Genomic DNA, 15377 nt, shown 5'->3' on the forward strand with positions numbered 1-15377 from the left:
TCCCAAAATGACACATGTGGCACACCACTAGTGACTGTCCTCTTTTGAAGTACTATGCCCTCCTTTTCAAAGTCTTTTCATTCAATTTGCATCTATCTAAACTGCTTTGTTCCTGACCACGTATACTTACATTTTATCTCATTAAATTTTAATCCCTAAATCTACTTTTTCAAACTTATGATTGCTGAATATGTTGAGTTCACAAGGTCCCTAAAAGTGAACCCTCGAGGTGCTCAGCTCCTATCATCTGATCTCCAGATTTCTGTAAGCCATGAACACTATATCTGTTTCTCCCATGACCTCTTCACAAAATTTAGTATTTGTCAAAATCAAATGTATTTGTTTGAACAAAACCCTGCTGTTGGTGGGGAACTCTCTACTGAGGATGTTCTGAATATGAATCCTGATTCATTTTTCCACTGCTCTGTAATTCTTCATTTTTATATGCTGATCCTCCCTTATGACTTGGTATGATCCTTTCAAATTTCTAATCAGACATGACAAGTATCTTAAGAAAACATTAAAATAATTATAAGTAGTTTAATTAATCCCTATAACATTTATAGAGCAGTAGAAAAATTATTATCTCTACTTCCAGCCTTATATTAAAAACACATTCCTTCACATTATCAAAAAGTTCCCTTTCCTGCATTATATTATGTTGTGGATCAGACTAATTGTTTTGTATTTATTTTTTATCCAACTTTTATCTACATAAACATATTCAAATTGTTTATTAAATTCCTGTATTATCACAGCAGGATCTTTCAAAAGCACACCTATATAAAATCACCATTTCAGCTTCATTTATATTTCCTTTATGCACACTAAACTTTTAGGATTAATCTTGGCCTCCAGTTCAAATTTCATTTTAATACAGGTGGTTCCAAAAATTACTACGCATTTTGATGAAACAGTGTGATTTAGAATAAAATTCATTACAACAAGAGTGTTTATTCTTCCACGTAAAATGTATCTGTAGTGTGTTAGAGATGTTTTATAATTTTCAATAATTTTTTTTATGTTTTCTTTTCAACCCATAATTCATGATAAATGTTCAAAAGCAAATGTTTGCTACAATATCCTGCATCAAAGGAATGAAGCGTTGGAAAATTAGACAAAGCTATTCAAGATTTCATAGACCAATTTCTACAGACAATGCAATCAAAGCACTGGTGAATAAGTTTAAAAGAACTGGGTCTATCCATGATGAGGAGAGAAGCGGATGCCCAAGGATTGCAAATAAAACACTAAATCAGTATAAGAAATCTTTGAAGAGAACCCAACACAATTTACAGAATTTTGTGTTTGCCACCGATGAAAAACCCTACTACATCCAACTGCTGTATGAAGAAGGATGGCAAAGGGACTCCCTTATTGTAAATGAGTAGCTTGGAATGACAAAATCAAGTATTTATGGACTTTTTTTTTTTTACAGCAGCAACAGTCACAGCAGATAAGGGTAATGCCATATTATTCTCTGAGATCATACTACCTACATTCCACTAGATCATAATCCCACAAAAAACACAAGTTAAAATTTTTTTTTAAAAAAATTACTTAAGAAAGTATCTTCCTGGCTACTAGACATTACAAAAAAACTCAAGCCCTTTGGTTCTCGTCCCTCTCAGATATATGGTTTACCTAAAATCCACAAACCTAATTTCTCCTTAAGACCTATAACTCTACCCATTTTAAAACCTTGATTGAAAATCTAACTTTAAATAATATACATATATTGGTAAGCTTTGACATCACCTCACTGTTTACCAATATTCCCCTAAATGACATCTTAACACTCTTAAAAACGTTTTTCCTTCTGATATCTATATCTCTTTTCCTTTGCCATAAATTCTGATTATTTTTCTTCGAAGTACAAAATTTATGGTTTTCCTCTTCTCCCCCCCCGGTAATTTTTTGATGGAAAATTTTGAAAAACGAGCCATAGACTCAGCCCCTCTCAAACCTTCTATCTTGCCAAGATAGATAGTGTTCTCTATTTGGCCTCATGGCCCAGACAGACAGACAGACTCCTTGTGTTGAAGCAGTTGTTACACAACTTCTTCAACACAATGGAACACACATTTCACCTGTAAATATAGTTATATCAAATACGCAACAGACATTTTCTTTACTATCTTTAATCAATCACACAACCTTAAAGGCTATAGATGCTATTCCACACAGACTGCAACAGACACAGAATATGCAAATCTTTTTTGCTGCAAAAGCCATTATCTACAGTTTTCCACCTAAAACACACAAGAAACAATCATCCACTCACTCACTCAATCCAGGGAGAACCTCAAGTGTGCTGCCTAGAAAACTGCATAGCACACTCTCCTAAAATACCACCACAAGAAGAAAAGGAACTCTATCCCAGTTTGCAGAAGAATGGAATACAAATGGCATCCTTTTCAACCTAACATCAAAAAAATGCAATATGAATATTCACATATAGTGAGTCCATTCCAAATAATCCTGATGAAGAACACCAAAAATTTCAGTGTTCCCATTTCCTGAAAACAACGAAGGAACTTTATTCTTGTGAAGAACTCTAAGGAAACATGCAAATTAAAATTATATTTTAAAAAGTAATAATTTTTTTTTAAAAATGTCATTGTGTATATATTTATTATCCTTTTCAGAATGTTTTCTTTCTAAATGAAGAGTCTGTTCTTGCATAAATTAGGATGTATATTTTAACATTCAGTTGTTTGCATTAACTGAACATTGGTTAAAAAAAAAATCAATTTACGCTGAGTGTTATTTTTATTTCTTATTTCACATTTCCCTTTGGTATTACACTATGTTGATAAAAGTATTTGGACACCTTACATGCCATGCAAATATTCAGGGAGTTGCATAAGTCTGGTAATAAAAGATGGGATGTGCTGCATGTTTTTCACTGTACTCAATGTCATGTTCAGCAGAACTGAGAGACTTCCAACATGGAATGGTAGTTGGGTGTCACATCAGCGGTCTTTCTGTCTATGATATTGCTACCCGTCTTAGTATACAAAAATCCACCGTTGCTTATGTCATTCATAGATGGAAAGTTTATGGTGCTACCACAGCAAGAAAAGGCTTTGGAAGGCCACAAAAAAGTCACTGACCAAGATTAAAGAGCTCTGTCTTGGAATGTTCAAGCATCCCACACGTCATCAGTGGCAGACCTCACAGTCAACCTGGAAAATGTTGCAGGGATATCTGTCAGCAATGGAACCATCTGCAGAGAGTTGCATGCCTTAGGTTACCATGGCAGAGCTGGTGCAAACAAGTCGCACATCACATTCCCCAACGATAAATGACATTTGGATTGATGTCTTTCATATTGTTCCTGAACCATAGATGATTGAAAAAGGTTTCTGTGGAGCGATGAATCATGCTTCTAAATGTTTGACTCTGATGGTTATCGTTTTTGGATCTGGAGATTATCAACAGAACTGCATCATTTCAATTGTCGAGTTTGGTGGAGGCTCAGTAATGATATGGGGGATGTTTCAGTTGAATGGAGCTTGGTCCATTGGTAGACGTGCCCAAAATCATGATGGCTGTGGCTACCCAGACAGCTTTATGCTTCTGACACTTTTGAAGTACTTTGACAGTGATCTTTCATCTCAGCGCTGGTAAGTCTTTTGGTCATATCAGCACAACAATGCTCCATGCCATGCTGTACTGAATGATCAAGACTGGCCTGCTCAGTCTAGACCTCAATCACATCGAACATCTTTGGGATGAATTAGAATGCTGAATTCCCTCCAGACCACAGCAGTCAGCATCAATAATGGGAATAGCTTTGTGGGAGCAATGGAAGAATATTCCTGTTGCAATGCATCAGAAACTGTTGATAGAATGTCCAGAAGATACTGTCATTCATGCCAAAGGTGGTGCCACTCTAGAAATGTAATTAAAATGCATTTTTTTGACAACTAGGTGTCCAAATACTTTTATCAACATAGTGTAGATGTATAGAAGTCAATTTCTATAAATGATTATTAAATAACTTAAGGAATTCACAACATATCCTGGAATATAAATTAAAATAAACTTTAATATATACTTCCTATATTTCGACATCACGTTGCCATCTTCATGGGAACATAAGACTAAGACACAAGCATGCAGGCACTAAAACAGAAAATGAGGTCGAAGAGAGAAAACTACTGATTTTTCTAAAGTCCTGATGGTGCCCCCTAGCAGCTATATTAGGTATTCTTGGCAGTTGGGCTGAAGTTCTCATGATGTACGTCTCCCAAATTTGGGGCAGTCTCATGCATCCAAATTTGTTGAGGTTTGGCATGTTTTTTTGGGACTGAGGCTGATTCTAAGAATAGTCTTTCAAATTTAAACTTGCTGCAGTGTATTACTGTGGCTTTCTTCCAATGTATTCTGTGGCGTGTATTGCAGACCATGCTCTAGATGCACGCCACAGAATACGTTGGAAGAAAGCCACAGTAATACACCGCAGCAAGTTTAAATTTGAAAGACTATTCTTAGAATCAGTCCCAGCCCTAAAAAACATGGCGAAATATAGGAAGTATATATTAAAGTTTATTTTAATTTATATTCCAGTATATGTTGTGAATTCCTTAAGTTATTTAATAATCATGTGCAGCCAACGTATAAGCCTTTCTACAACAATTTCTATAAAATTGACATAAATCAATGAATGTTATTTTCTACAATCATAGCTCCCATTTTTTTAAAATTTTATTTGAATATGCAAACTATTATTTTCTCATATTCAGTTAAGAAATATATTTATTCTTTTATAAACTTGTCTTTTTTTTTTCCGCCTCAGTTTCCTTTGTATGCACATATTGATTTAATGTTATAAGTGTTCTGTATTAATGTTATGAAACTAATATTTTATAATCCAAATAAAATACAGTTCTGAAGTCTTTCTTTCTTTCGTCAATAATTTTTTATTTCTATATGTATTAAAAATTAATGTTTTTTTTAATTTATTTTTTTAAAACCAAATCTGTGATATTGACAAAGAGAACCAGTGTCGGAATAACGAAATTCACATATGTGACACACAACAGTGCCACTTTTGTACACCCTAGTGCATCATGGGAAGGTGTCACTCTAAGGCAGGGGTGGCCAACCTCTTACGGGTGTTAATTCCATGCATTAATTTTTTCACATACAATTTCAGATGCACCATACAACTCTTGTACCCTTAAAAACTCTGTAAAAATATGTTAATATAGACGAGGCTTAATTTCAAAAAAGTACAAACTGCAAATGTTCACAAAGGACAAACAGAGCACAACTCTGTAGCACACAAGTAAACTGACTGACAAAAACCTGCAACACACCACTGTTGTAATGCTTGGTGCCTCAGGATCAAACAAGTGAATGTGCAAAAGATGTGCACAAAACAATAAAATCGCTAAAATTAATTACTACTTTTAGCTTTTTTTTTTCTACAAAATCAGTTTTTGGTCAATACTTTTTGAATAAATAGGCTTTTTTTTATCATCATCATTCAGGTTTAATGCGCCACTTTTGGCACATGTTGCCATAGGTTGACCATCCCTGCTCTAAGGGATCTCGAATATGTGGAAAATTTCACTATCCGAAGATGTCATTTCCCAATCTATTCAGATAACACAGAGTTCACTGTACTTTAAAACATATAAAAGTACATTTGAGCACATTATAAAGAATATGAAACTAAATTATGTATTTAACAGCAGGAAATAAATAATCATCGAAGAGATATACAATTCCAGGTTTAAAAAAAAATAATAATAAATAAATCATGTAATTGTGTTACTTTTTTTTTTTTTTCAAATGACAGATAATCAAGGCTCAAATTACTGTCTAAATTTTTACTAAAGACATTTTAACAGACTAACTACCCACAGATTCAGTTAAATTAAAAATATAGATATACAGATTTTAACTTTAAATCATACATTATATTTTTAATTCAAAGAACTGCAAGGCTATTTAATTAGGATAGTTTTCAAATTACTTAACTCCAGCACATTAACCCTGTTATAAAAAGTGTTTCATTTCTTATTAAGTGTATGCAGAGAAATACATAACCACTGTCTGAACATGTTCACAATCTTATAATGGATCAATTTCCTGGAAGGAAAGAATGCATTAAAATGCAAAATTATAAAGAAAAAAAAAATTACATAGAGAATGTACAATATGATAATTCTGCCATAATTTGATGTTTTGCACAGATCAGTAAAAGCAGAAGGAATAGAAGTTATGTTTAGACTTAATTAGAAACATTAGAAGGGTATTAGAAATTCTCCAGAGTATACTGTAATGAAGAATGAATGAATGAATGAATGAATAAATGAGATATAACCGAGTTTCCCCCAAAATCATCAAGTACAACATTTAAAATGTTGTAAAACTCATGAAACGTATTCCAGAATATAGAACTTAAAGTTGAGTCTTACCTGCGATGCCTAGATCAGTCACCAAGTCAACAGCTATCTTGGTGTGACCTGCCACTAGAATGACCCAAATTGGAAGCTGTAGATAGGTTTGCTGAAAACATATAAGATGAAAGAGCATCACACACATCATAGACAGCTGGAGAATGCTTAAAAGCATAGTACTTATTATGAGCCTAATAAAGGCTCCATTCTGGAAATAAAACTGTTTTATAATAAGGAATCTCAAAATGTTCTCATATATTTTACATAAAAAATATCAAAGATTATATGTCTTTTCAAATAAGCAACCAATATTTGCTGGAATATACAATAAATGGAAAAACATGAATAGAACAAGATAAAAAAAACCCTTCTTAGTCTGATATTAGAGCTTATTTGAGAGCAACAACCTTTGATGTTTTTTATTTGAAATACATACATGAGGCTTTCTTGAGACCATTATTATAAGAACTGCTTATAAGCTCTATTGGTGGAAGAACCGACACAAACTGAATAGTAGTCTAAACAGCACACTTAATGTAATAAAAATGGGACAGAATATATTTATATATATAAATACTCATAGTAATGCACCTCTGATATATTTGGTTACAGGTGCATTTATATTTAGGAATTCCCAAAATTTTGAAATAATGCAACTTTATGATTCACTTTTCCAATAATTAATCATTTCAAGCTGACACAAACCAATAACTTGGAAATAATGCATACAAGCATCCAACTACTATAATAATGCAAAATACAAAGAACAGATTGCAGAATGAAAATAATAGAACTACAGAAGAGTGAATTTCAGTTATATACTCGTATAAACACGATCAGCTTGAACCTTAGCATTTTCTTTTTTTAAGCAGACAATGAAATATTTAATGCTAATAAAGATACTAAGTGAAATTTATTATATAGTCAACTCTCACTTCAGCAACATAGTTAAAGCCAGGGTCCGACAAATCTCACCCACTCGTACATGGTGAGTAGATTTTGGCAGCTGGTGAGTAGCTGCAGATGGAACAAAATAGAATATTTTTATTTAATAAAAAACAACTTTCTAAATGAAAATTAATGTGATAAATTATATTTTTCATAATATTAATGTTGTTTATATAGTTCTTCCTATTCTTACTACTTACTGACTATTCCTTCTTCAAATGATTCTTACATAAAAGAAATGTTCTCTAACCACAATACAGCACCACTAATACTTTATGGAACTCCTATTGACTTACTGAGAAATATTATTAAAAAAAAAACAAAAACACTGGGGAATCTTGGATGAGTACATTTTTGCATATTTTTTCAATCCCTGGTTATAGAAACTACTGAAAAGTCCCTGCCAAAGCCTATAGTGAAGTGGTGACTGTAATTAGTACTAACTGTGATGTTTTTATTGAAACAACTTAAACAACAGATAAAGTTACTGCTTTTTTTTTTCTTTTTGCTAATAAATATATAGAAAGACCACAATATATGATTCTGATGAAATCCTGTAAAATGTGGCAAAATATTGAATGGTTTTTCCAAAGGACTGCATTCTATAATGGGGAGATGAATCTCAACCAATCGGACAGCTATTATTAACTTCTCTTTTGTGTTAAATAATCAAAAGATAACTATCAGTTTTAAAATCATTTCCAATTTAAGTTCTATTACACTGGCATCATACATTTGCAAGGAAAATTTATTAATTTTTCTCTCTCTCCTCATACAAAATTGAGCAACCAAAAAAATTAAGATACTGGATTATCCCATTCACAGTCTAATGAGAATTGGTGTACAACCTTTGGAACCAGACTGTGGGAAGAGATTATTGCATAGATACACCTTCCACTGAACATTCTTGATATGTATACTTTTTTTTTTTTTTTAAACAGAATAGTGCAAGTTATTACTACAAAGTAAAACTGTAAAATCTTATACCGTATAATTTTTTCGCAGTGCTATCTTTTACACTCTCTCTCTTTTACCCACTAATAAATGTGCTTTCAATTCTTTTGTCCTGTTACATGTATTCAGTTGCTTACTTGATTCTCACTCTCTTACTTCACGTACACTCAGTATTCACAATTTTCATTCCTCTACTCTCGTTTGCTTGTGTTATATGTTCTTTCATTCAACTTACCACCACTAACAATCATTGCTTTCTTCACTTGCTACCTCTTGTTTGCTATTCTTGCTCAATGAACATCTTGAGAATTATATTCTCATATAATAAGTCTATTACCACATAATACTCTTTTGCAAACCCATACATTCTCATTTCTTCCATTCCTCCTCTCTATAAACATCCTTGACATTACCTCAACTATGCATACTACAACATTTGCAAAAAAATCTATACTACTGGTTCTTGTTGCCCTGTAAGTCACTATTATTTAAGATGCCATCTTAATTTCATTTGCTCATGGCATACGAAACAGTGATTTTTGACTCTTCTAAAGAGAGTCAGACATCATTGACAAATATACTTCATATTAGGCTTCAACAATGAACTTAAGGAAAACTGAATGAAAAATGAACCCAGAGGAATGGAAAGCAGAATTGGGCACTATAACAAATATGGATGGAGAAGAACATTCATAGGCTGTATTAATGTTTCAACATCCAGCAGCACATGATTTCTGAGGATAAGCTATCAGTTAAATAACCTAGGAATGCTAGTCTATAGACCAAACATTGTACTTTTTTTCCAGTTACTTCAGAACTCAATAAGCAAGGTGATCATCTTGCAATGGGTGATGAAATTTGTCTGCTGCCTAAGAACATCCATGTCACAAAGGGATCTGAACCCACAGGCTGTAGATTGGAGGGCAGAGATGCTCTTCAGTCGGCCAGCAACACTAGCAAACTGTACACTCTGTAATGATATTGCAGATTGTAACTATTCATCTAGTAGACCAGACTGTTGTACACTACCTGATAGTTACTTTCTAGCTTGACCATGTATTAGAGGTTTAGGCTGGAAAGTCTAAACCTCTAATAAAAGGATATCTTCCTATTTTGGAAGAAGTGCTCATTAGACCTGTTAGGTGGCAGATGACCTTTATCATAGGATAAAACACCACCATCTTGCTTATTGAAGGTTTGAAGTGGCTGTTGCCATTTGGTTCTCAGAGCACGCATTCTAGTTTCTGTCACCCTCCAATTTTTAGTTATGCAGTGTGTTGGCATGCCAAACAAATTACAGAGATCCAGTAACTTCTCCATCTTTGAAGGCACAGCAGTAAAGAGGTTCCATAGGCTGGCTACCAGATAGTACATTCTTTTTTTTTTTTAAATGTTATATGAGAGGTTGGCTGGTCAACGTATAGTACATTAGTATCGTATATGGGTGGTGGGTTGGGAAAGGAGAAACTTGTTTACATTTGATTTAAATGCCTGTATGTTATATTCCTTGGGAAATACGTCAGGGAGACGACTGTTCCACAGTAGCAGGGATGAATGAGGAGGAAAAGAAACTTGTTCTGTGGGTTTCAAGGTGTACTGTGAAAGGATGTTGGGCAGCAGCTTTACATGTTCCAATGGACTTAGTACAGAGTGAGGAAATTATTGATGCTGTTTCAGATGAACATTTCCCATGGAAATATTTATAGAATATACAGATTGTAGAGACCAAGCGTCTATGTGAAAGTGAGGGGAGCGAGTTGGTGAGAGATGGGTCATTTATTGGTCTAATTGCTCTCCTCTGGATTGAGTCAAGCATTTTGAGGGAGCCCCACTCCAGATGTGAGAGCAGTATTTGATAGCTGGGTGGATTTATGAATTGTATAATGTTAACAGCTGTTTAGAGGTGAAGTAGCATCTTGATCAACCCAGTTTTTTGGAAGCTGAGGATGCAATGGTTGTGATGTGTTTATGCCAGGAGAGGCTTGATGTCAGGGTAATTCCGAGAAGAGAAATTTCATCTTGTCTGGGAATTTGGGTGTTATCGAAAACAATGCTGGGGTAAAATGGTTCTTTTTTGTGAGAAATAAGACAGAATTGGATTTTACTAGCGTTGAAGTTGACGAGGTTATCTAAGCCCTATTGGCGGATGGCTTGGAGGTCGGAATTAAGGGCAGTGGTGGTTGATGTTCTGTGGGTTGGAATGAGTTGTGTACAGTAGGGTTTGTCAAATGAAAGGGAGGAATGTAATGTGCTGTCATCTGCAAAACTGTGTATTGGGTTAGAGGTCAACTGAAGTAGGTCACTGATATATACTTGAGATTCACCAAATTTCTCTATGGCGTTTGTCCAGTGATGGGTGATGTATGAGAGTAGATCTCCTGTTGAACGGCTTTGACGGAATCCATACTGGTGGTCGCTTAATAGCCGGGTACCTTCAAGGTAGATTAGGGGTTGAGAGAGTTGATGGTTTTCACCATTACTTTAGATAGGACTGAAGTGAGTGAGATAGGGTAGTAGTTAGATGGCAGTGATTTGTCACCCTTTTTTAGGAATGGGTCGAATATAGGTCAGTTTCCAGGTTTTGGGATATATATACCAGTGGTGGTCTATATCCCAAACCGCACATTAACATGTTTAGAAGGCTTCCTGATCGGCAACACATATCTTGCTACTACCTATGCTGTCTGTCAGATCATGCTTGAAGAGAGGTTGTGTAATGGTATGTGAAGAGCAACATCATGACATGGAGACTGGATGCTCTCTGTATGGGCAAAATGTCAATGAGTTTATATCTCCTCTCGCTATATGTTTTGCTCTTTTTTTCTTCGCTTTTGTAATACTGATATGAGAATAAAGCTGAATAAATAGTGTCACTGTGGTTAAATTAAATAACAAACCTCACCTAAAAAATTTTGCCCCCCCCCCACCCAAAAAACTTACATAAAAAAAAAAGAACTTTCTCTACTAAACAAACAGTCTTGGCATAACATAAATGATGTATAACATCATCTTCAGGCATCCAAACTTGATCTGTGTTTGACTAAACTAGAAATCTCTGCCACAACCCATCTTAACTGTCAAACACCATGGATCCTCTTGCAAGGAATATAGGATCACATAAAAGCATGAGTGCCACCTTTCCTCCACAAAAGTAGTACTTGTGCTTTTGTGCAATCCTATATTCCTTACAAGAGAATACCTGATCATGAAACTCCCCTTTTTTGAGCTTCTGTGGCTTAAGATTTTCCTGTATCATTATGTTTCATTCATTTGCTGCTGTTCTCCCAGCTCTGAAAATCATTCTGACCACTTTAATTCTTATCTTTACAGAAAGTTTTTCCACCTGGTTACAACATATGTTATATTTGATAAAAAATTATATTCTTTAATTCTTGATCAATCCTTAACAATCAAGATCAAATTTGGGGTGACTCTTACTAATAGCCTTTCTTGACATAATCACATTATTTCTCTAGCATCTTCATCTTCCAAAAACTTGGTATCAAGATGAAGATGTTCTCTTCTGTCCAGTTTCATGTTCTGTACAAATCTCAAATCCACCCAACCTTGGAATACTGCTCACATATTTGCGGTAGTGACCTTAAGCGATTTAAAAAACAATTACAGTTAGCTCTCACTACAGCAAACTGCACCTAAGACCTCTCTATAAAATTTTGATGCAGTTCTGAAGAGTGTGTTTCAGTTGATTGATGATACCTCTCTCTCTCTCACTCACTCACACACACACACACACACACACACACACACACACACACACACACACACACACACACACCTCTTCAGCCTGTCTCACAGATAGCTGGTTTCCACACAGTCTCTTCTACAATATTTTTATGAACACTGTTCAGCAGAACTAGCATCCATGATGTCCCTATTTTTGCTAAACCTACAGGAACACAAGCAACAGCTGCTCCAACATCAAGATTATACAGAACTTTGACAAAGGAGAATATTTATACAGATACAAGGGAGAATACTAATACAACAACCCTGTAGGAGAATCTAACTTTATGAAGGTAAATGCATTATATCTTCTTAAAAGATAGGCTTACAAGGAGCATGAAATGGAAGCTAATTGCCAGTCTTGTTTTATAAGTGAGGACTGGTGGACAATGAAAAAAGTAGGAACTACTCAATTGGCAATCGTGTCATTTTTAGCCAGAAGATTTTTGCCAGAAAGGCATCAAAATAATCTTGAATAATTTATGTATCAAAAAGTCTTATATCTTGACAAACACTGCAGTGCATAAACATACCAAGCTTTAAAATCTTTTTTTTACAACCAATGCCTTTATACATGGATCTCATACTATTTTTTTTATGTCCAGGATGATGACATCCTGAACACTTTCAATGCTGCCTGAACACAACTGTCTTTTTCTTGCAAAAATAGGATTAGCTCACCTCTCCTTAATTTTGATGACAACCAAACTTGAAAAACAAGACCAGACCTCTTTTTTTTTTGGCCTACTTACCTCCAGCCATGAATAAATCACATCACACCTGTAGCTTCACCTGTCAAGATACTAAATCAGCACAAATCTAAAATGGTATATTTCCAAAGATTGGAAATATACCATTTTCATTTGGGAATATGTACCAGAAATCTTCCTAAAAATTCTTGATGCTGACCAAAAGAAGGCAGGTCAGCTAATCGATGATCCCTCTCTCTCTCTCTCTCAGATACTTACTAGTGTCCCTCAGATAGTCTGTTTTTGCTTTGCACCTTTCCCATGGGTACCGTTCCACTGAACTGGTATCCATCATTACTTCATATCCACTGTCTCCAATAACATCGTAGTTAAGCTGCACAATATCCACTGAGTTTATTTGCTAACCTACTGAACCTGCTTTTCACACTCCTCTTTCATTCCATCAACATGATATTTCAAAAAATCACAAATGTCCATCATAAGCAATTTGCACTTCAGAAATATCCTGTGTTGTGCAGTCAGGCAGGTTAGTTGCTATATCAATAGAGAGAGAGAGAGAGAGATGAACATGAAGCCTAAATTTGGTTTTTTTTAGCAAGAGCAGTCTGGCCTCACACATCATGTAATCCAAACTAGCCACAGAGTCCACTGGAAAATTATTAGAATGCCACACAAAAGCCAGTTCCATTTTGAGAAATTATCTTACACACCACACTTACACATAAAAAACATACGCATTTTGCTTAAGTCTGAGAAATGGCTATTTCTAATGTTCCACATAAATCTTATGAAGTCCCCCCCCCCTCTTTATTTATTTTTTATTCCTTTTCTCACATATACATATATTTAATTATGGACTAACAGCTGCTTTCTACAGACCATGCAGGAACTGCTAACAAATAACAAGAGATGCATGACTAATTTTGAATATGTTACTAATACCTTGGTTAGAAAAACATGAAGCATGTTTGAAAAATATTCTTGAAACAACTATTTAAAATATCAGTAGTAATTACTGTAATTTCATATATAATTTTCTTATATTTAATATCTGTTGGTATAAGGTAGTTAATAATAACGACCTTACACCAACAGACAATGACAAACAAAAATAATTTGTTAAACAGAAAATAATAAAAAATAATTCACTGGAAAAAAAAAATCACTGCATAAGTCACTGAATCATCTTTCACCTGGAATATTTTAACTTACAATGACTCCATTATGAATTCCTTTGGATTTTGCAAAAATCCAAATTTTATGATGACCAACTGCTAATCAAAGTCTAACAATGTAAGTCATAGTTTATTTTTATCACATTTTATCACTTGTTCTCATCATAAAAAAAGAAATGTATATTTATTTATTTTATTTTTTTTCTGATCAGTTTGAAGGATATCCTCAAGTACTTCAGAATTGTTTCGGCTTTAAAAATAAAGGAATGAATTCTAGAATTTTTAATGCTTATTTGCAAGACCAAGTGTGTGTGTATATACACACCCACCCACACAGCTATATATAACATATTTCATTACCATCCATATATATATGGACTTGCAAACACTTGACAATATACAGTACTTTTTTTTTTGTGTGTGAAACAATAGGTGTTGGTACTCATTCTTTGCTAGCAGGAAGAATTTTAAATTAAAAGGATATGTAAAAAAAAAAAAAAAATCTTTACAGATATTTTTACCTCAGTGTGATAACGTTTTATGGAATAAAAATAGCATTTATAAGTGTACAACAGTTTATTAAGCATAAATGTATCGTATAAGTATATAAAAAATAAGCAAAAAGTATATGATATAGCAAATATCTTAACAGTAAATTTCATTAAACACCTAAGCTTATTTGCACACTAGGTAAACACGTAAAAAATTACCGTATATTACAAATGTCTAAATTTACCATCCATATGCCACACATCCTTTTAATAAAGACACCAATTATGCTGCTGATTGTACTCACCCCCCCCCTCCAAAAAAAAAAAAAAAAAAAAAAAAACGGTAGGTGTGTAAAGCTGTAAATATATGATATACGAGGGTGGTCTGAAAAGTTCTCGGCCTCGACCATAGGTGGCAACAATAACAAGATTTTTTTTTTTTTTCCTAAGTTGGTACATCTGTCCAGTAGTGCACTCAAAATTTAATCTGGGGGGGGGGTCCAAGTTGATTACACGATTTGAGAATACACACTACGCATTGCATACGACCTATGACTGAGCATCTGCAATGATTGTTAATTCATAAGTAGTATAGAAATAGAAGACATGACACAACATAAATAAAAAAAACATGAATTTTAATTCGAAAAAGATTTGTGGAAAATTTTCTAGTGTTTTTTTTTTTTCTTTTTTCTTAGGGGGAGTCCATGGGCCCCCTTTCCCCCTCTGGGATAAGCATCCATGTGAAATTGCAAGTCATTCTATTGAGTAGATTGTTTTATACGGCTGTCTGAAGCAAAAGGGTTGTCTGTATTCCCTTGAAATGAATAAAATTGAGTATCGTGTGGTTATAAAATTCTTTGTAAAAGAAGATTTAACGCCAAAAAATCTTTGAATCAATAAAATCAATAAATAAAATCAATAGAATCAATAAAAATT

General features: G+C 34.1%; 1 protein-coding gene across 2 annotated transcripts in view; it reads right to left on the reverse strand.

Annotated features, from left to right (window-relative positions):
- Positions 1-15377, reverse strand: part of LOC150102557 (breast cancer metastasis-suppressor 1-like protein) — a 102264-nt gene that overhangs the window by 34322 nt on the left and 52565 nt on the right. Inside the window, exon 3 of one of the 2 annotated variants that reach the window (XM_090399487.1) lies at positions 6435-6525. The exons of the other annotated variant lie outside the window; for it this stretch is intronic. Within the exon in view, the coding sequence (XP_090255613.1) occupies positions 6435-6525 (91 nt within the window). The remainder of the gene's footprint in view (positions 1-6434; positions 6526-15377) is intronic. 2 annotated transcript variants of the gene reach the window in all.

Source organism: Typopeltis vanoorti, chromosome 10 (assembly GCF_054136105.1).
Source record: "Typopeltis vanoorti isolate ZY-2024b chromosome 10, IOZ_Tvanoo_1.0, whole genome shotgun sequence".
NCBI classification, from domain to species: domain Eukaryota; kingdom Metazoa; phylum Arthropoda; class Arachnida; order Uropygi; family Thelyphonidae; genus Typopeltis; species Typopeltis vanoorti.